This window comes from Grammomys surdaster, unplaced genomic scaffold, assembly GCF_004785775.1.
Source record: "Grammomys surdaster isolate TR1022 unplaced genomic scaffold, NIH_TR_1.0 183, whole genome shotgun sequence".
NCBI classification, from domain to species: Eukaryota; Metazoa; Chordata; class Mammalia; order Rodentia; family Muridae; genus Grammomys; species Grammomys surdaster.
The window spans coordinates 2,447,904-2,468,574 of NW_021604628.1; the positions used below are offsets into that span (position 1 = coordinate 2,447,904).

The window sequence follows — 20,671 nt, forward strand, 5'->3', positions numbered from 1 at the left end:
ACAGTGGAGTCAACCTCCAGGCCCTGGCCCCGTTGGAGGGCAAGGACTTGGGTGGTGTTCTCCATGTGAACTCCATCCTTCAGCCACCCTGTGACTTCATTCTTTGTCATGCTGGCTTCAGAGCTGATGGCCAGGGGGTGTGACTGAGGCCAATCAGTTACAAGCAGCCACGGTAGTCCACGGTCCTAGCCTACGCCTGTCTATAACCAAGAGCCTGTGACTGTAGCCGCCTGCGGCCACGAGTCGAACAGGTTCACCTGGAAAGAGGGCTGGGAACGAAAGGGGGACGGAGAGCGAGAAAAGATGAAGCCAAGACAAAGTTCTCTGATCAAGGCTCAATGGTTTAATGTTAAGCTTTCAATTTAAAGGGGAAGACCCCGCCCGAACCCTTCCTAGTTTCAGCCAGGCGAAATGGGTGGGATAATCCGTTCTTGGTCACGGGTCACGGCGGAGATGTCTCAAGGCAAGCCCAGGGGCAGTTCTTCTTTCAAGTTCCTGTAGCAGGATCTACGTGCAGCTATTCCACCTAGGTCCTATTATCTGGTCTCTTATGGTAAACAAGGTCTCAGGCCTGCTCAAGGCTGGAGGAAGGGCACATGTGACCCTAGCTAACCAGGGTGTTCCATGCTGCTCACCATGGGCAGGACCTGAAAACCTTTCCCAAGACTTATGGAAGATTTGGGATCATCTCTAATATGTTCTGATTTCCATGGGTGATGTGCCCCAGACTGGCTAAGCCACTGGAGATGATTTGGGAATTCTATTCTAAGCACAGCCTATAGAATCCATATCCCTCATTTCCATGCAAGGCTAAGATTAGAAACTTGCTTAATCCAGTACACAAGTCCCTCCTGGCCTGTGGCTGTCCTCAGTGAGCTGCAAGAGAGAAGCCTCCTTGGGTGTAGCGACCTTGAGAAAGGACAGTGTAAGGAAGGCAGAAACTCTCTCCTATTAAGGTAAGGTCTCAGAGATAGAAATGGGATACACACACACACAGAGTCACAATTTAGTGGCCCTGGCAGGGGTATCGACCTGAGTGGGGGAAAGGCCAAGTGACCGTGTTCTATTCAGCATGACAAAGACACCAGAGCCTCTATGGCCCATGGATATTACCAGTAGAAGCTTGTGGGGAGACAATCACTTCAGTTTATAGGCTGGTGAGCTTTTGGGGTGACATGTAAGTCAGCATAGCACAGGGATACACACAGAGCCAATGTAAAGAAGCTACGTCCACGTGCCGTGCTGGGGCTCAATAACTTGTGTCCAGAAATCTGGTGTCCAGCCAGGATGACCAAAGCAGCCTTTCAGATGACAAGGCTCCATACTAGCTATTCTGTCCCAGTGGAGACACCTGCTTGGTGGCTAGGTAGCTCCTTGCCCCGTGCTATATAGCAAGGTCAGATTTCTGTACCAGCCTCCAGGCCCCGTGACTCAGGATCCAGCTCCTGGACACTGGAAGGATTTCTTGTCTCCAGAGGCGCATCTCCCTGACCAGAAGTTCTCCCTTGCCACTTTTCACCCATACCTGATGGGTCTGCTCCATCTGAGCTTCGTGTGATCCAGGACCTTTGTTAAATCTAGTGGTAGGGGGACACAGATGTGACAGTGAGTTCCCTGCCCCTCAGTTTCCCCAGGAGATAATCATGGCCACTTCCGCTGGAAACGTGGCTTCCTTCTTCAGGTGGCCCCATCCCCCACACTGTGTAGAAACCCTGGTATCACAATCTCTGTTCTATAAGTGAGCGGCAGCCTCGTGTGCAGATGGGGAGATGGAGGCAGGATACTTGTGACTTGTCAGTCCTCATGCTCCTCAGCTGTGCCATTCCCTCCCTGTCCCCACCACCAGTCAGGCACCTCTACCCTAATATGACTTGCTGGTCCTGGTAAGGTGGGCTGGTAGCCATCTGCCTTGCTGGGGTGTGTGGATGGATGGATGGATGGATGGATAGATAGATACATACATACATACATACATACATACATACATACATACATACATACATGTGTGTACTCAGAATGTAGGTTAAGGCTTTTCCAGCCCCCTGTGCCAGATCCTACCACCCCCCCTTCTAAGTAGCAATAAGATTTATCCTTCCACTGGGATATCTTGTCTGTACTTGAACTGGCAGAAATGAAATCAGACAGCCTGAGTTCCTTTGGCTCTACGTTTTTGAGACTCTCCTTCTTCTATTCCTCTGTAGAATCTAGCAGTTAACCCTGTTCTTCACACCCCCCCCCACCCCCCGGGGTCAGCCCTGTCAGGAATGACTGACAGTTGGTCCTCAGCTTGGTGCTCTCTTGCCTGATGCTATCTCCATGGTAGGCCTTCAGAGGCCTGCTGGCACTAGGGTTGACTGCTTGTGAGCATGAGCTGGAGTTATTACAAAATGAGGCTGGAGCCTCCTGTCGACAGCAGGAACTCCTGTGGACCCCAGACGCCTGCCAGAGGCCTCCTTCTGCTCAAAGAGCCATTGCTCGATGAGGAAGGGAGGCCACTCAGGCTGTCCTGGGTGAGACATCCCAAGTAAATACTTTTTCTGTTCCTCCCTCCCCATCTCTGTCTGTCATAGGGCGAGCTCCATAAGCAGTGTGCTTCTGGGGATGAGACTGAGTCTAGAATCAGTGGCCCGAGCAGCAGTACCAAGCGTGTCCCCACCCACTGGCTCCTGAACAATGAGACCGACTGTGGCTGGGCCCCCTTTGGTGAGTTTGGGTCAAACCCTCTGTCACCCTGGGATCTTGGCAGCTATCTACTGGAGTTTCTTCAGCCTGACTAGTCTCAGGACAAGGATGCCATCCTCGGCTGTGAATGTGTCTCAGTGACTGTCCCCTAACAAACATTACTCTGCAACCATGCCCACATGCTAAAGGGCCACCCGCTAAATGAAGTATGTCTGTGCAGGGGAAGTCTCTAGAAGAGAGCCTACAGTGTGTGCTGTCACACAGAAAGTCAAACCCACCACGGTCAGTGTGGTTTGCCTCCAATCTGAAGGACACATTCAAGGACAACTTGAAAAATAGGTGACTTTATTTTCTTTCACAAGAAGCTGGCCAGGACCCAGGCTGCAATGTTTTTTTGTTTTGTTTTGAATTAGAGCACCTCCCTTGAGAAGGGACTTACAGAATAAAGTTTTATATTTTATAGCTCAGTTCTAGAACATACCAGATAATTCTGAGCCTTTCTGTTGGTTCTTAAACCTACACAGATAAGAGCAACTACCAGCAGCTGCTTGGAGCCCTGGATTATGCCTTCCTGTGCGCCTATGCCATCGGGATGTACCTCAGGTAGGGGCACTCACACTCAGACCCTTCTCAGTCTTGTGAGCCCTTCAGTACAGAAAGGTTCCCTTTTGTCATCAGATGGACCTAGGAGGCCAATGAGTGGTTGATTAAAACCTTGTTGATGTTATCAGCCCCGCCATGTTTTGAAATGACACTGTGGAAGGGTTAGAGAGATCGCTCAGGGGTAGGGTGATCACCTAGCATACACAGCATATGAGAGACCCTGGGTTCAAGCCCCAGTACTGGGGAAAAAATAAGGGAAAGCATTGTAGAGACCAACAACGTTCATCCCAAGAGATTTTGTTTAGACACTGATCTTGGGAGCCTGGGAGTCTCGGGGTATCCTTGTAAGTGTTTAACTGTTTCTCTCAGAGCCTCCCAACACGTGGAGTCAGGGGCCCTGTGGTGGTGACATATGGACGAGTGTTTCCTGCCAGTGGTAGATATAGACCGCTTTGTCAGATACAAATGCCACACGGAGCTCAGAGCTTGTGTGGATGAGAGAGTAGGGTAGGAGAGGTTGTTTAAATGCTAGCGGATGAGGTACACTGGGTTCACAAGTCTCCAGTGTATGAGGCCGAAGAGAAATAAGGTGTAGGGCCTGGTCTCCACCTTCCTGCCAGCTGAGATATCCGGCCCAAGAAACCTAGCTCAGTAAATAAAGCAGGCTTCTCATCTCATCTTTATGGGCAAAGGTGGCTTCCCCTGCAGCTCACCAGGGAGTTTATCCAAGTGGGATTCTGTTGGGCATGGCGTCCATAGAAAAGTCTCAAAAGGGAAGCGAGAACACCTGCCTCGTCACTGAAGGGCCTTGTGCTGTGCCAAAAAGGCAGGACAGGCCCTCAGACCCTTGTGAGGTTACCACCAAGGTCTTGACAGTAGGTATTACGTGACTCTGGAGACACGTGGGAGGCGGGTGCACCCAGGTCTTGCCTGACAGGATCAGCAGGTGTGGCATAGGTGTGAGTCCTGTGTGAATCAGATATGATGCAGGCTGGTGTCGGAATTGTTCCTTAAATCTCACAAAAAAAGGAGATGAGGGCTGGCGACAGGTGGCCATGGTACGGGACACCTCCCAGTGGTAGCCAATGGCACCCGTTCTTGGGAGCCCCTATGACTCGGTGCCTTGTCCTGTGCCTAGGCAGGTTAGCAGCCCCTGACGTGTCTCCTGATCTCTGAAGTGAGCACAGTTGAGTGGATACACCTCAACTCTGGACTGCTCTGTTATCTCTGCGATCAGGTTCTGCTCAGCTGAACACAATATCGTGTTGTCGTTGGTCAACACTCGTGAAATAGTGTTCACGGGTCATTTGCGTGGCTCTAGGTAGATCTTTTCCAGTTTGGTGAGCGCACAAGGGAAAGCTTGCTGGCTAGCAGGTTCTAGAGATGACTTGGGCCGGAACAGTGTCACTTAACTCAAGGGTGCCGCTCCCAGGCAGACAGGTAGGCAGACAGGCAGGCAGGTGTCTGCCCACAGACTCTGCTTGTTGGATTCCTGGAGTGGGTATGTGGAAATAAATGGGGCTTGTGGATTTTCTAAAGACTTATTTATTTGGGGGGTGGCCGGGGAGCGTGCGTGTGTGTGTGTGTGTGTGTGTGTGTGTGTGTGTGTGTGTGTACGCACAGGGATCCACGGTGGCCAGTAGGGGGCATCCAGTCCCTGGAGCTGGAGTTACAGGCAGTTGTGAGCCTCCTGACACAGGTACTGGAAACCAAATCTCACATCCTCCAGAAGAACACAAGCACTCTTAACCAATGAGCCGTCTCCGACTCCCCAGCTCCCGTGGAGTTTGGAGAGAACACAGGGCTCTCATCCCGAGTCTCTAGTACCCGCTGAGATCTGTGTGTCTCCGTGGTGACGTGTAAAGCGGTAGACTGTGGTGTGGTGGTGATGGATAGCAACCTGTTTCATATCTGCCCCGTTATGAAGCTGGTGCCTTGTCATGCTCGTCGACACTACTACAGTTTGACAACCGACCTAACACTGAATCTCACTGCTGTCGGAGGGCTCAGGCTCCGCCCCCTTTCAGCCCGGCAGCCGTGGTTATGGCAGGAAGTGGTTGGCTCCCCGCACGGAAGTGTTGTCTTTGCTGATCCACCCAACCGGTGTGATCATGCAGGTTTCTTGATTACCGCTCGGTGGATGGGCGGCTTGCTCGGGTTCACAGTCGCCCCCTTTCCAAGTTATCATTTGCAGCTTCCTGCTGACATTTTTAAACAGCTATGTACACTGACACTGTGTTGTATAAAAGGAGGCTTAACATGCAGGGCAAGTCCTGCTTTGATAGGCGGTATTGGTGTGAATCGCAGTGTGAACCTGATTGTTGGACAGTTAGTAGGGTTGGGTTTTTTTGTTTGTTGGTTTGGTTTGGTTTGGTTTGGTTTGGTTTTTTGAGACAGGGTTTCTCTGTATAGCCCTGGCTGTCCTGGAACTCACTCTGTAGACCAGGCTGGCCTCGAACTCAGAAATCCACTTGCCTCTGCCTCCCAAGTGCTGGGATTAAGTGCGCCACCATTGCCCGGCTTTACAGCACCTGGTATTCCCAGGCGGTCTCCCATCCAAGTACTAACCAGGCCCAACCCTGCTTAGCTTCCGAGATCAGACGAGATCGGGCACATTCAGGGTGGTATGGCCGTAGACTTTTTTTTTTTTTTTTTTACATATGAGAAGTAAATAAGAGATTTTTTGTTTTGTTTTTTAGTGAGAAATGAGGCTAAGGGGTCCCTTGGTAGTATGTGAGATCCACAGGGTGATATTCCTGTCCAGTTTCCAAATGGTAGGGCTCGGTGGTCTGGAAGCCCGGAGAACAGATGACAGGGGACATCCAGGAGGGGTGGCCTTCGCTGTTAGCAGTGTGCTGTGTTGTTTCCTCATGCCTTTCTCTTTCCTATATGCCTCAGTGGCATTATAGGAGAACGCCTGCCGATTAGGTATTACCTGACGTTCGGGATGCTGGCCAGCGGCGCCTTCACAGCCCTGTTCGGCTTGGGCTATTTCTACAACATCCACAGCCTGGGATTCTACGTGGTGACCCAGGTAAGGGCCTGATCCAGGATGGCAAGTTTAGGTCCCAAACAAAGCCCACCTCTGCTAAAAGAATAGATGGCAGATGCTAGTGAGGGACAGAACAGCATCCCTCCAAGGTCAAGGCTCCAGCAGCTGGTGTGAGAAGGCCCTCCTCCCTTGTATTCTAGCACCTGGACGCTCACTTTCTATTTTAGGAGCTGTCAGCCTGGCAGGACAATGAGTGTGAAGCGCTGATGATCACACTCAAGCGGCCACGGGGGTGGCCAGAGGAGAAGGAAGGGTTGGCTTGGAGCTGATGTCGGTAGAGTAGGGGTATGAAGCCTTCACTACAGGGCCTGGGGAGAAAGGAGAGGTCCTGAAGGTATAGGGGTGGGACCAGAAGCCCAGCCTTGCCCTCCTTGAGGGCCCAGCATGTGTGGCACCTTTTAGCTTCTGCCCTCTCCAGCAATTCCGTGGGTAAATATTGACCCATAAGAGAAACGGGACTGGCCAACTGCTCCATCGGGCCAAGGGCGGGGAGGTGTGATAGGAAACCAAAGGGACCCTTGTTTGAGTTTGGTTTTCACGACTGTGCCGTTGAGCTTGATAAAGCCCAGCCACTTTATTATAAGCATTTTGTCAGTTACCTCTGGTTCCCAGTGTCCTCTGCCACTCAGATCCCTTGCATTCGTGGCATAGGGCTCACATGCATCCAGGGAGCACCTTCCTGTCTCCATTCAGTCACCTCTAGATTGTTTATAGTGTCTAGTGCAGTGTGAATGCTGTGTCTTCAGTTGTTAATGCTGTTTAGAAACCACTGACCATCCGGTATGGGTGCAGCCATTATAGGCCCAACATTGCACTAGGTCCTTCTGCCTTGACTCCCTGGATGTCAAGCCTCAGACTATAATAGCATTCAAAGTTAGAAGCGAAAGAAAGCAGATTCCCCAAGTCCCAACATGTTCCTCTAGTAAAGGCCGAGGTGCCGATCTGGAAACGGCAGTAGGTGCATGCTTCCCAGAGGACCCATTTCTCCAGTGAGACAGCAGGGCACTGGGCTGGGCTTTTTGCTATGGCCTCAGTTCTAGTGACACCAGAAGTGAGCCTCCTGGTACTGGTCCCTCTGTTAAATGTAGGCTCAACACCCGCTCTCCAACAAACATCTTAGAGATGGCAGGTATGCATGCCAGGGCTGGGTCAAGGCTGTATTGGCTTCTGAGAAGGAATATTCTTCAGGGGCAGTCAGAGGAACACGTTTGATTTCCAGGCTGAATTTGTAGCAATTTATAAATCAGTCTATAAAGAGAAAAGTTCTTGTCTTTATAGAATGTTTAGATTCTAAGGACTCTAGAATGTTTGAGCCCAACCTGTCAGCAGAATGTTCCTGGCCGCAGGTCCTGGCTGGGTTGGCTTTATTTTTAATTTTATTTTAGGCAAAGTCTCATATGTAGCCTAGGCTGGCCTCAAACTCACAGCATTCTTTCTGAGTATTGGGGTTATAGGTACGACCCACCATGTAATGCTTTGAGTTGGCTTTTTTACATGGGTCTATGTGCGTGACTGTGTACTTGTGTGTGAGTGTGTGTGTGTGTGTGTGTGTGTTAACCGAATCTACTTGGATTACCCAGGCAGATGTCAAAGTCCACTCCACAAACAGTCCCTCTCTGCCTCAGCCTCCCCAGCAGCTAAGATGACACCCGTGTATCACTATGCCTGGCTTATATATACTTTATAATATATCCCTGTTTCTATACGTCTTATGTATGTGAACTACATATATATTTTACATTTCGTAGCTTAAGCTATCTGTAAATATAAACCTCACATCTCACCACTGGTGGTGAGATAAAAGTGCGAGCCCCAGCACAGGGAGGATGGGGCGGGTCTAGCCTCTGCCCTCGGTGAGTCTCTTTTTCTCCGTACAGATCATTAACGGACTGGTGCAGACCACAGGCTGGCCCAGCGTTGTCACCTGCCTCAGCAACTGGTTTGGAAAAGGAAGGTGAGGAAAATACGGCGCATTTCCAACAATTCTCCCCCGACCCGTGCTGTCGCCCCTCCCCACCACCCAGATTCAGATGTAAACTAGACCACATTATTTTCAATTTTTTTTTTCAGCCTATTTCAGGAACTTTAATGAGGCTCTTCTTGGAAGCAATGTACAGAAACCTCCAAGATGGAAGCTCTATAGTTGCCTCGGGGCTACAGCCTCTGTCCCTACAGAACCCAGTCCTCCCCCTTTGGCCACTTAGGCAGGTAGCGTGACCCGGGACTCCACACTTGAGAGCTGTATGGCCTCAGTTTCCCTCACGCTTGTGGGACATAGAAAGTCTGGAGTTTGAGACATTCTGGCAGAGGTCACCCACCCGGTCCATAATTAGCAGGTCTGAGCCAGCTCTGGTGACCTGACTACAGTAGTGCAGTCATTTGTAGTCCCTGCCTAGCTTAGCTGGGGTTAAGTAACCATAGAGACGCCACCCGAGATGGAGAGGCTAAAATGGGAGATGGACTCAGAAGCCCGATTTAGAAAGCTCGTTTTTAGTCATTTGGCACGGGGCGCCGGTGTGAGCTTCTGTCGCCGAGATAGTCAGCCGACTTCCATGTTTGTGGAGGCACGAATTGAAATCCTCTGCCTTCCAAGAATTGTAGGAAATGCCCTCGTGCCTCTTTGCATCCTCTGAGTAGCGGCGAACCGTGTACTGATGCAGCCCGAGGCGCGGTTCAACACGCAGCATCCACAATCTTGATCCTGGGGTCACGCTGGTTCCTCGGGGTCACGCTGATTCCTCTATGGCCCTCAACCCCCGCACCCCGCCTCCCCCACTGTCGTGTGGCCTCACTCTTGCCCTGCAAGCCAATCTCATTTTGGCGCTACCTACCGCACCGCTCACTGTCCCATCATGCTGTGTTGTAGGCGTGGCCTGATCATGGGGATTTGGAACTCCCACACCTCCGTGGGCAACATTCTGGGGTCCTTGATTGCCGGTTACTGGGTGTCTACGTGCTGGGGCCTGTCATTTATCGTGCCCGGGGCCATCGTGGCAGCCATGGGGATAGTGTGCTTTCTCTTCCTCATCGAACGTAAGTATACATCCCTAGACATGGCCACCTGGGCTTTAGTCTTCACGACGAGTTGGTTAATCACAGCCTGTGCTGTAGGTCCGTGCCTGTATTCACCCTGGCTATCCCCTTAGCCAGACCCTGTACAGGGTTCCCCAGCAGCCCGTTCTGCTCTTTCCCAGTTTCCTGCATCTGCATCATCCAAGACTCTCAGACCTTCCTCATCCATCATCCACCTGAGGGCACAGGCCCAACCCTGTGTGCCTGCACCTGCTCACCCCCCGCCACCTCCACACGCCGACGTGGACTTTGCCAGCTTGTGTACTTAGCAATGAGCCGTGTCTCAGGCAGTGTCATAAAACCGTGGCGTGGCTTAAAGCCACATCTCTTATTAGGCAAAGCGTCCACAGGAAAGTAAAGTCCGTGTTCTATTCCGGTCAATCCCAGACTTCCAACTTAAGAAATTTTGAAAGTGATTTTTTTAAGCTGAAGACCTATAAGTGAAAGGTTTGGGCAGCCATGCTGAGATTGAAGAGCCAGACCCTTAAGACCTTCATCCTGGTCTCATAAGCGAGGCTGGCCATTCAGTTCTTTTTTTTTTTTTTTTCCCTTGAAGCAAGATGAAAGCACAGGGCTCCTGTATGTCAGAGTAGCCCTGGCCTCTATCCACAACTCCTTTCCCTGTACACACTGTCCTTGCCACAAACCCTCAGCTTCCACGCTATCCAGAGCTGCCACTGCTTCACCCAAGAAAAGAACGTGTTTTAGTGAGCTCAGTCCCTCGCTTCCCTTTTTTGCCCGCTGCTGAAGCCAACCTGTTAGTTTTTCAGTGACCAACACCTTGCCAAGCTAAGAGGATGTGACTCTCTCAGCCAGCTCTCTAGATAGTGAAAATAAAAATGAACATTCAGACCTAGACCTAGGGCAGTCTGTGAGTGATGTGGACCACAGCTTAACCCCATTTCACAGTGTCCTCCTGAGACCCAGGAAATGGCATGCCGGCTGACGTGCCGGCTGGCGCGTGTACCGTGGGACAGGCAGGGCCTTGTGGCTTCTGTACTCAGGTACCAATTAACTAACCGGTATGTCACTGGAGTTCTTGGAAAGGCCATTGTGCCAGCTGTCTTCCCGGGCCTTGTTCCTTCCTCTCCCCCGGGTATTGATCTGATGCCACACACCTAGACAACTACAGGGCCTCCTCACTAAGGCTCCAGGCCCTGTGTCCACCCTGTCCCATTTCTAGAGTCCCCAGGGAGCGTGTTCTCGACTTTTCAGTGTCGACCCGATACCTCCTTCCTGTGAACCTCAACCCCACCCTTTGTGCTGTTCATCCTCATCTGTCCCAGAGCAGACAGTTTCCCCTCCTTAGACCCACATAGCCTCCCAGCCAGCTGACTTAGATCTAGAAACCACAGACTTGGTGTTGGTGTTGCTCGTTTCTTTGGGAAGTCTTCCCAGAGCCGACATGGTCAGGATCATTCCTCTGAACTGACCTGTGCCTCCCACCTACCCGGTCCTTCTTGGCTTTATTCAGGAAGGTAGTTGCTGGTGATGGTGGGGTCCTAGTGTCAAGGCAGAGAGACCAAACCGGGACCCAAGCCTGGTCTCAGAATTGATTTCTGTACTGTGCTCACACCTCCTTCCCAGTTCCTGGGTTTTCTTACTAGATATATAAGCCTTTGGTGTGTCGCTGCCAAGCGTGGGGGGAGGACCATCTATTTAAAGCTTACTGTTCGATCACTTCCGTGCTGTCTTCCTCCTCCTCCCACACTTTGCTCTCCTGATGTAGGGGATGCCCCCAGCCCCATTCACAGCAGCCGCTTTGCCACCTCTCAGCCCTGTTCCTTCTTCTGCCTCTCTTGGGCACCTCCCTGAAGTATGTGGCTTGTCCCCCATATGTGTCCCAGGCCACAGACCTGGTCATGGTGCCCTAGTGGCTCCTTCTTCTTCCATGAACTCTCCAAGGCTGTCTCCAGGGACTGGTGCTCAGCTGTGCGCTCCTTCACTCTGGACCTTGCTGGGTAGGACAGCTCCCCTAAACCTCTGTATTGTCCCTCTCATGCCTGAGGTCATCCATCTCTAACATAAAGATCTGGGCTTGGCCCTCCTCCCCGTCTTGGGGTTAAGACCCTCTTTTCCTCCTGTTCCTTCATCTGTCATAGCTGGGACATTTTCCTGGGTGGCAGGCAGGGACTGTCCCATGTGGAAGGCTGCCTACCTCCCTGATACTGTGCCAGGCCCCAGGGCTGTTCTCCCACATACACTAAAGTTCACAGGGTTCAGAAACAAGCTTCAGTTTGTTAGGGGTGCTGAGCCCGCAGCCACGGATTAACTGTGTTCACCTGAAAGGGGGGCTGGAAATGAAGAAAGGGACGGAGGGTGAGAGGAAACAAAGCCAAGACAAAGTTCTCTGATCAAGGCTCGAAGTTTAATGTTCAGCTCTCAATTTAAAGGGGGAGCCCCACCGAAACCCTTAGATGGGTGGGGGAACCCATCCTTTGTCACAGCTGGAAATATCTCAAGGCAAACCCAGGGGCAGTTCTTCTAAGTTCCGTGCAGGCAAGGTGGGCAACCCCACCTAGATCCTATCACTTGGTCTGTTGTGGTAAACAAGGTCTTTCAGGCCTGCTCAAGGCTAGGGGAAAGGCACAACCAACCAAGGCCCAGAAGGTCACCAGATAAGCATCAGTGACAGAACAGACAGGGAGGGTCTTTTCATGATGTCACTTCCTTGCAGCGATCCCAGACATCATTCCATTTCCTCCTGGAAGGTGTCTGATCTCCACCCGCTTTTATTTCTAAGAAATCCATCGTCCATTACAAACGCTGTTCTGACAGTGCTTGGGTGCCCTTCTCATATTTCTGTGTCTGTCTAACCACTCCAAGGGTCCACCGTGTCCTTGACTCAAGCTGACTTATCCCGTCATCAAGTTCATACCGGTATTTATACCCACCGGCTGCCACATGCCCATCCTCAGTCAGTGGAAGAATGGAAGAGGAGGGGGGGCTGTGCCCTCCCCTCGCCGGCCCCTTGGCTTGGGCTGTCTTTCTTCCTTAAGCTTCTGTTTAGTCAGTAAGAGCACCAGCTGGCGTCTTGTTCTCTTCAAATGGACCTTATTACATGCATTCAAGGACATGCAGCCAATAAAAGCTACAGTAATGAGACACGCCCACCCCCTCTCACAGTTCCTTCTTCTGTTGAAGAGGCCCTAAAACTTACTTAGCAGGAACACAGGGTGAAGAACGGGTCCGTTGCCAGCGACACCCTGCGGGCTGCTGAGGACTCTGGTTCCCATTCATTGGCTGTGGGCGGCAATACTCAGTTACCCATCTCCTGTTTGCTCTTTCAGACCCGAAGGACATCAAGTGCTCCTCCACCCTCCCCACGGTAAGAGCTCCTGTGTTTCCTGTTACCTTCCAGAACAGCCTGCCCCTCTTTGCAACCCACACTGTCAGTAAGGGAAGGCTGGCATGTCTCACACATGACAATGGTCTGTCTCAGCCATCACCACCCACTGAGCCCTTCCTGCTGACCAGCTCCTGAGTCCTCAGCCCTACCTGCCGAGGCTGCCTGAAACATGACACCACAGCCTGGCCTGGCATCCCTCAGTGGCTCTCATAAAATCCCCTCTACCTGTTTATCCTTTGCCCTTTCAAGTGATAGATCAAACAGATTCTTGCTCTAGGGACAGTACCCAAATTGTACAGCAGGGGGCACCAGAGCCTCTTATTGAAGCTTAACAGCCCATGGGCTTCATGGATGAGTATGTGTGTGTGTGTGTGTGTGTGTGTGTGTGTGTGTGTGTGTGTGTGTGTGTGTGTGTGTGGTGGGGGAACATTCTGATACTTTATTAACCAAAGACAAAACTAAGCAAAGAAGACTACTATATTCTGGAAAGTAGCCGGCCGTGGCTGGTATTTGAAAGTGTTCTCAAGGCCTTTTCCATGGCAATGTGTGGATTTCAGAGGCGAAGCTCACGGAGCTGGTGATGTTTCCATTGTGATCTGAGGCCTCCGTGAGTCACAAGGGGGGTAGGGGGTGAGCTCTAGACACAGTAGAACCTGGATACTCACTTGCAGACAAGAGCACCTGTCCCTCTGGACAGCTGTGCCCATTTCTGCAGAAGCAAATTCTAGAAGTGGCTTCTTATTGCCAGCTCCAGATATACAGGGGACCAGGCCAGGCACAAGTTCCTGTTTCTCCTGCTGGCATGTGTGTGAGGTAGGCCTGAGTCTGCCTGGTTCTATACATGATCTTGACTGAAAGGCCAAAGCACTTCTTTATTTTCTCCCTTTCTAATCTCTGAGTGAGTCAGCAGGGCCTCACGGAGCTCAGGCGCCCCGAGGACTCTATGGCAAGCCGGACAGGAACCATAAACAACACAGTAGCTATTTCCACCCTCTTAATATCTCACAGTGGGGTTTGGCTTCAACACATGAAGTCGTGGTGGGGACACACAGCCGTGGCATAGTAGAACTGAAGGGGAAAACCATGTCCGTTAGGCCTCATCAGAATTCAAGACTTTAGTGTTTCAAATGGGACCATCTGAAATGAGGCAGGCCCACAGAACGGGGGTGAAATATTTACAGATTGTGTCTGGGCAGAGACCTGCGTCTAGAATGCTAACTCGTTACTGAGACAGCCTAGGACACGCAGGGTCAGAGGACCAGAGCAGATGTTTGTTCTAAAAAGATGTAAAGTGGGCAGGAAGAACATGTCTTGGCACTTGGTGTGAGCAGGTATCCGGGGACTTGGTCAGACCCCACCCACCCAGGGTGGCTGCCGTCAGGGTTGGTGTGAGTTTGGGGGGGATCAGAAGTCCCACCTCACTGGGGCGTATGGAAAGGGATGCAGCCACGCGGAATGTACAGTTACATCTGACCCCGCAGCCCCACTCCCAGAAACGCACCCGGAGAGTCACGATCGCGCGAGACCTTGGGAACACGTGTTAGCCACAGGGTTACAGCATCCCAAACATGGAACAAAATAGACGGCTGCCAGCTGATAAAGAGATGCATTCGATGATACGTTCTGTGGCACGGTAGCATTAGGTAATAGAAGACACTAAGCTCTGGTGAAGCCGTTTTGCTGAACTAAAGAAGCGATTCACAGAAAGCCACAGCATCAATACAGTTCCGTGTGTGTGACTGCTTGAGTACTGAGCTATAGCCCAGCCCCTGTGCAAAGCATCCAGAAGGGGAAATATCCATGAGGACAAGGAGATCAGTGGGGGGAGAGGGGGGTGGGAGACAGCACACAGTGACAGTGCTGTCTCTAACGGCGAGGAGCATTCTGAGATTGAGGTCAGTGTTGGAGACACTGAATAGCCAGCTTTAAATGAAGTAGTTCAATGTGTCTGGGGGTGTTCCCAGAAAGTCATGAAGCAGCAGCGTATTTCTGGTCGTTCACCACATTTTTTCCCCCTGAGAATTTTTTCTGTGATGAAAGAAGTGTTCATTTAAAAATAAAATGTATTAGTGAGCTGGACAGATGGCTCAGTGGTTAAGAGCACTGACTGCTCTTCCAGAGGTCCTGAGTTCAATTCCCAGCAACCACATGGTGGCTCATAACCATCTGTAATGGGATCCGATGCCCTCTTCTGGTGTGTCTGAAGACAGTGATAGTGTACTCACATACACAAAAATAATAAGTATTGGTTTTTAGTGTGTAAATCTTTGCCTTCATGGATGTATATGTACCGTGTGTGTGTGTGTGTGTGTGTGTGTGTGTGTGTGTGTGTTGAGTGTGTGTGTGTGTACGTGAGCACTCATGGAGGCAAAGAGTACATCAGATCCCCTGGAACTGGAGTTGTGAGCCACTAGGTTGTTGCTGGGAATTGAACTCAGGACCTCTGGAAGAGCAGCCAGTGCCCTTAACCACTGAGCCATCTCTCCAACCCCAGTACAAGCATTCTTACAGAACTCTAATCACATGCTTTTCTTCCAGCATCCCAGAGCCTCTGAGAACGGCATAAACAGATTTAGACTACTGAAGCAAACGACACGCAGCGAAAAGAACGGGCCTCTGGTGAGTAACACAGAGCTTCCAACGGCTGGGATGTCTTCAGAGATTCAGAAGCAGCCTCGAAGCCCCGTGGGCCAACTGGCTGTCCCAGGGCCTGTCATGTCTCAGACATCCAGGGTCTTTAAACTGTTGAATCTCTTTGTATTCCTAAAGGGTATTTCGAGTCAGCCTTGTTGACTTAACCTGGACAGTCAGCTAAACTCCTATGTCTTCAAATCTCAACTCTGAAAGTTATCCAATAATTAATAATTAATTAATTAATTACAATCCATCCAGTAATTGCTCACTAGCAAGAAGCACTGTTCAGAAGTGAGCGGAGATCCCAGCCACCTGGCACCCCAGGTGCTGTTCCAGCTGGCCTCAGCAGGTGTCACTGCCACACAGCTGTATGGCAGGTGCGTGTCGCAGGTGTGGGTACACAGGGCAAGAGGAGCACACAGTGGGCTGGGGGTTCAAAGTGATATCAAGAATTCATATCACAGGTCCAAGAAAAGGTGGCAGATGTCACAAAAGGTCATCTCTCAGATTCCTCCTACTTTCTAGATGAGGAAACTGAGGCACCAATGTGTTAGGTACCTGATTTGTATCTCTGGAACGAGCCCAGACACCTTCTCCATGCCTGGCCCTTCTACCTGCTCTTGCCTTATGAAACTCTCTCCGCTTCAGTTTCTCAGACAATTCACTGAGCTCCTGAGCCGAACCCCCTGAAGCATTGTAGACTCCATCTTAGTCACTGAAGTTAAAGCCGTCTTCTTTCATCTTGAAGTCGGGTTGCCTGAAGGATCTGTGTGCTAAGCATGCTATCATTTCTTTGTTGCCCAGAGAAACTTACTCGCGGTGTCTGGAGTGTGGGAAGAAAGATGTATGATACGCCATACAATCCTGGTCTTGATACCTTAAGGGGGTGGGGGAGGGGGCTGTGGCTAGTCACTTGGATGTGCCTGTAGCCACACTGTGGGAAGCCTGCTCTTGCTGAGGTCTGTGTTTCCCATCTAGCGAGCAAGGAACAGGCGAATGAGCCTACCATTCTGAGGCTCATATGGGGGTCTCATCAGTGTTTGAGCCCCGGCCAGTCAGAGATGCCGAGGAAGAAGATGGTTACAGATCTGTCCGCCCTGTACCCCAGAGGCTACATGTACCGCATCCCAGGATAGCCATGAATACAGCCCAATGCATGGTTTGTTTGTTTGTTTTTGAGCGTGGACTTTGTAGATGGCAGTGTGGTGTTTCAATGTCAAAAAGTTGGTCATGCCTGGAAGAATCTCGCCTCACTCGAGTTATAGTTTTGAAAGCCACATCTCGATTAAATGGTCACACCTCTGTGATGCTTCTCTGTGGTGACCGCCAAGAATGACATTTTGTTCCATGTAGCGATTAACCTGAAAAGGCTCGCTCTGCCTTTCACATATTGCTTGCCTCTTCCGGCTCTCTCCCCTCTGCAAACCTGTTCACAGCCACTAAGAAGCCAGGTCCACAGCAGCCCAGTAGCCTTACTGAAGCTGACTGCAGTAGGGACTGACCAGTCAGGGACAGGCCCTGCTCACATGGTGTCATGACCGGGCCCCTGCCTCTGCCCTTGCCATGTGTGTGGATATGTGTGTGGGAGAGTATCCCCTGAGCTTAGCAGGAGCCCCTGGTTGTCCCCTTTCCCAGAGTGTTCCAGTCTGACCCCACGTGCTCCTTACTGCTGCTCATGCCAGACACAAGGCCTAATGCAGAGGTCACATGTGGCTGTAGGGGAACTCCCTTTGGTCTCCGGGGGCTTGTGATGGTTGCCTTGAGCTGGTCCTCATTCCCATCCCCATGGCCACTTGTCCCTCCTCTTCCTTGGCATCTCTGACTGGCCATACGGTCTTAGACAATGCTGAGACCCCTAAGAGCCTCTGACAGGTAAGCTCGGAGCATTTTCTTGAGCCTAAGAAGCACAGACTTCAGCAGGGGCAGGCGTCCCACAGTGTGGCTACAGGCGCATCCACGTGAATGGAGTGAGGCTTTTTAGTTAAGAGTCCTAGCCTTTGCACCTTTGTGTGTGTGTGTGTGTGCGCGTGTGTGCTCGTGTTCTCGAACACAAGCATATGTGTGTGCTTGTGTTCTCGAACTACTCTTTTGCCAGTAGCAGGAGCACCCTTTTCTCTTAGGCATCGTAAGCGAAGAATAGGGCTCTGACTGAAGGATCTCCTTACTCATCCTGCAGCCCTTGGGCTGGAGCACAGACGAAACCGGCTTATTGCATGGGCTGGACCTAGGCCTCCCCACACATATGTAACAGATATGCAGCTTGGTCTTCATGTGGGTCATGAACGATTGGAAGAAGGGGCTGTCTCAAAAGCTGTTGCTTGTCTGTGGGATATGTTCTTCTAGCTGGCCTGCCTTGTCTAGCCTCGGTGGGAGAGGATGTGCCTAGCCTCACAGAGACTTCATGTGCCAGGATGGGTGGATACCCAGGGAGACCCACCCCCCACCTGCTCAGAGGAGAAGGGGAGAGAGAGTGGGGGAAGGATAATGGGAGGGGGTGACCAAGGCAGTGAGGGGAGTGTAAAGTGAATAAGTAAAAAAAAAAAAAATAGAGTCTAAGACAGAAAATCCCTTCCTCCTGCCCACCCCCCACCCTCATTTGTGTCTTGATGCTCAGTTACTCTTTGTTTACTTCAAAAGGAAATAGCATCTCCTTTTGCTTGCTTTGGAAGACCTACCACTACCTGACTTTCCAACCAACAAAGGGAATAAACCTTCCCCAGAGGCCTGGGTAGACAGACTCCTGCCTGCAGCCAGAGCAGTCTGAGTCTGCAGTTTTAAGCAATCCCAGCAGGTGGCTCCTCAGCACACATCACACTCCCAGGCGGTCCCTGCAGGAGAGCTCCCTGTTTTTCTCTGGTTGTTCTTATAGCTCTCCAGGTCCCAGACTGCTCCTTCCTTGGCAAGGTGGACTCTTTGCACTTGTATGCCTTGTGGCTTGCTACATCTTATGCCCTGATCAGGAGGCCCCTTTCTGTTTAAAAGGGCATGTAAAGTCCTGCAGGTCTCAGCTTGGTCCCCAGGGGTTATCCTGAAGCCTGGAGCTGTTCAGAGATTCCTACAGCTTGGTCATCCCAGAAATGGCGTCCCAGGCTCTCAGAGACGTCAGTGTTGGGTATGTTGGAGAAATGGTGGCATGCCTTCCAAGCTGGACACCTAACTAATCCACGACAGCATTGCCAGTTCACAGTGTGAGCAGCAGCCCTTTGTACCCCTGTGACCGTGAGGGGTGGAACCTGTCCCTCCTTCACACCCGAGTTTTCCCTCTTCCTTCTTAAGTATGGGGTTCAGTGTGAGAATGTCCTGGCCACTGAGCCCAGCCTGGGTGACGTGGCCATCTTGAGCTCATACACAATGCTGAGTGTCTGCATGTCAAACCTGTCCCCTGGCTTTCATCTTTTATATGTATGTATGTATGTATGTATGTATGTATGTATGTATGTATGTATGTATGTATGTGAGTGCCTTTTATTTAATCTGGGTGTGAACTGGGTGTGCAGTTCCCAAAGAGGCCAGGAGGGGGCGCTGGATTCCTAGCCCTGAAGTCACAGGCATTCTGTGAGTGCTGGGAATTGAACCTGGGTCCTTTGCAAGTGCTCTTAACTGCTGAGCGGTCTCTCCAACCCCATCATCTTTGTTTTTTCGAGACAGGGTTTCTCTGTGTAGCCTTGGCTGTCCTGGAACTCACTCTGTAGTCCAGGCTGGACTTGAACTCAGAAATCCGCCTGCCTCTGCCTCCCAAGTGCTGGGATTAAAGGTGTGCGCCACCACTGCCCGGCTAACCCCATCATCTTTTAAAAAAAGAAAACTCTACTGTGGTTTGAATTCACCCTACATGGGTTACAGTAAAACAAAACACATCAATGGCTGTTAGATCCTACAGCACTCCTGTTTAAGCCCCCGGGATTCACGGTTCATTCAAGAAAAGCCTTCTTGTATCACCCTTGCTTTAACTTAAAACTCCATGCAGAGCTGGGATTTCTCTACTGTGCTCCAGTAAGCACAAAGTCTGTCCCTCGGGAATGCCCCCAGTATCGGAAGGCACACATCTCAGAACTGGCTTATAAAATTTAAAAATAATATTACTTCTGGCAGTCTTTGTGCACTGTGACCTCTTTGCAAGGTCCAGAGTCCTGTGAAGAATTCCTCACGAGCAAGTCCGTGAAATTACAGCGTTCTACCTCACATTGCTGGGTTAGACTGGAGCTTCCCTCTTTCCAGATGTGGATGAATATGTAAACAGTCCCTTGGGGCATGTTCAATAATACTGTCATCTGCAAGGTTCATGCCAGAGAACGGTGTAATTGGGTTCAAACAAACAAAAACCACACACACACACACACACACACACACACACAAACCACCTACTGTTTTAAGTATATTTATACTTGGTGTTGGCTGTGTTCCTGAATTATCTTCGGCCACATGTCAGCCCAGGGCAGCAGGCTAGACACACCTGATTAGACCATAATGAAAATTCAACCTGATTATATCTAAGAGATTCCCTAGCACAGGCCTCTTCTCCTGTTACTAGAATCTTCCAGATGTTTGGGTACAAGATACAATATCCATACAGGTGTGCTTTAAAAAAAAAAATAGTAATTTTTTTTTTTTTTTAACATTTATTTTAAATTTTTAAAGTTGCTCTATCTGCATGTACACCCAGGTGCCAGAAGAGGGCACCAGATCCCATTAATTTTTTTTTTTTTTAAGATTTATTTTATGTACGTACGAGTGCTCTATTCATTTATACCTCTGCATGCCAGAAGAGGGCATCAGATCCCATCCTAGATGGTTGCAAGCCACCATGTGGTTGCTGGGAATTGAACTCAGGTCCTCTGGAAGAACAGTCAGTGGTCTTAACCACTGAGCCGTCTCTCCAGCCCCAGACAGTTGTGCATTAACCAACCCATCTTTCTCCATAGCAATGTGAGGCTCATTTTTTTTTTTCTGTCTTTCACTATTTCTGAGCAAAAGAATTTTATGAGCACGTGGCATTTTATGAGCCAGGTGGATGCTGAGGACTGAGGGGGCGAGGGGGTCGTCACTGGTCTGTTTTAGGGTTTCTGTTCCTGTAATGAAACACCATGACCAAGAAGCAAGCTGGAGAGGAAAGGGTTAATTCCACATACACTTCTGCTGTTCATCACCAAAGGAAGTCAAGACAAGAACTCACACAGGGCAGGGATTTGGAGGCAGGAGCTGATACAGAGGCCATAGAGGGGCGTTGCTTACTGGCTTGCTTCCTCTGGCTTACTCAACTTGCTTTCTTATAGAACCCA

At 50.5% G+C, this 20,671-nt stretch overlaps 1 protein-coding gene and 1 non-coding gene across 4 annotated transcripts in view; one reads left to right on the forward strand and one right to left on the reverse strand.

The window, feature by feature from the left end:
- The window catches only part of Slc37a1 (solute carrier family 37 member 1), a 56,061-nt gene that overhangs the window by 17,527 nt on the left and 17,863 nt on the right, over positions 1-20,671 (forward strand). For all 3 annotated transcript variants that reach the window (XM_028767924.1, XM_028767923.1, XM_028767925.1), the window contains 7 exons: positions 2,571-2,703; positions 3,207-3,285; positions 6,184-6,319; positions 8,215-8,291; positions 9,204-9,370; positions 12,700-12,737; positions 15,297-15,377. In XM_028767924.1, coding sequence (XP_028623757.1) covers positions 2,571-2,703; positions 3,207-3,285; positions 6,184-6,319; positions 8,215-8,291; positions 9,204-9,370; positions 12,700-12,737; positions 15,297-15,377 — 711 coding nt within the window. The remainder of the gene's footprint in view (positions 1-2,570; positions 2,704-3,206; positions 3,286-6,183; positions 6,320-8,214; positions 8,292-9,203; positions 9,371-12,699; positions 12,738-15,296; positions 15,378-20,671) is intronic.
- LOC114621618 lies at positions 5,805-5,923 on the reverse strand. The gene has a single exon (XR_003711458.1). It is a non-coding gene; the product is annotated as a 5S ribosomal RNA (ribosomal RNA).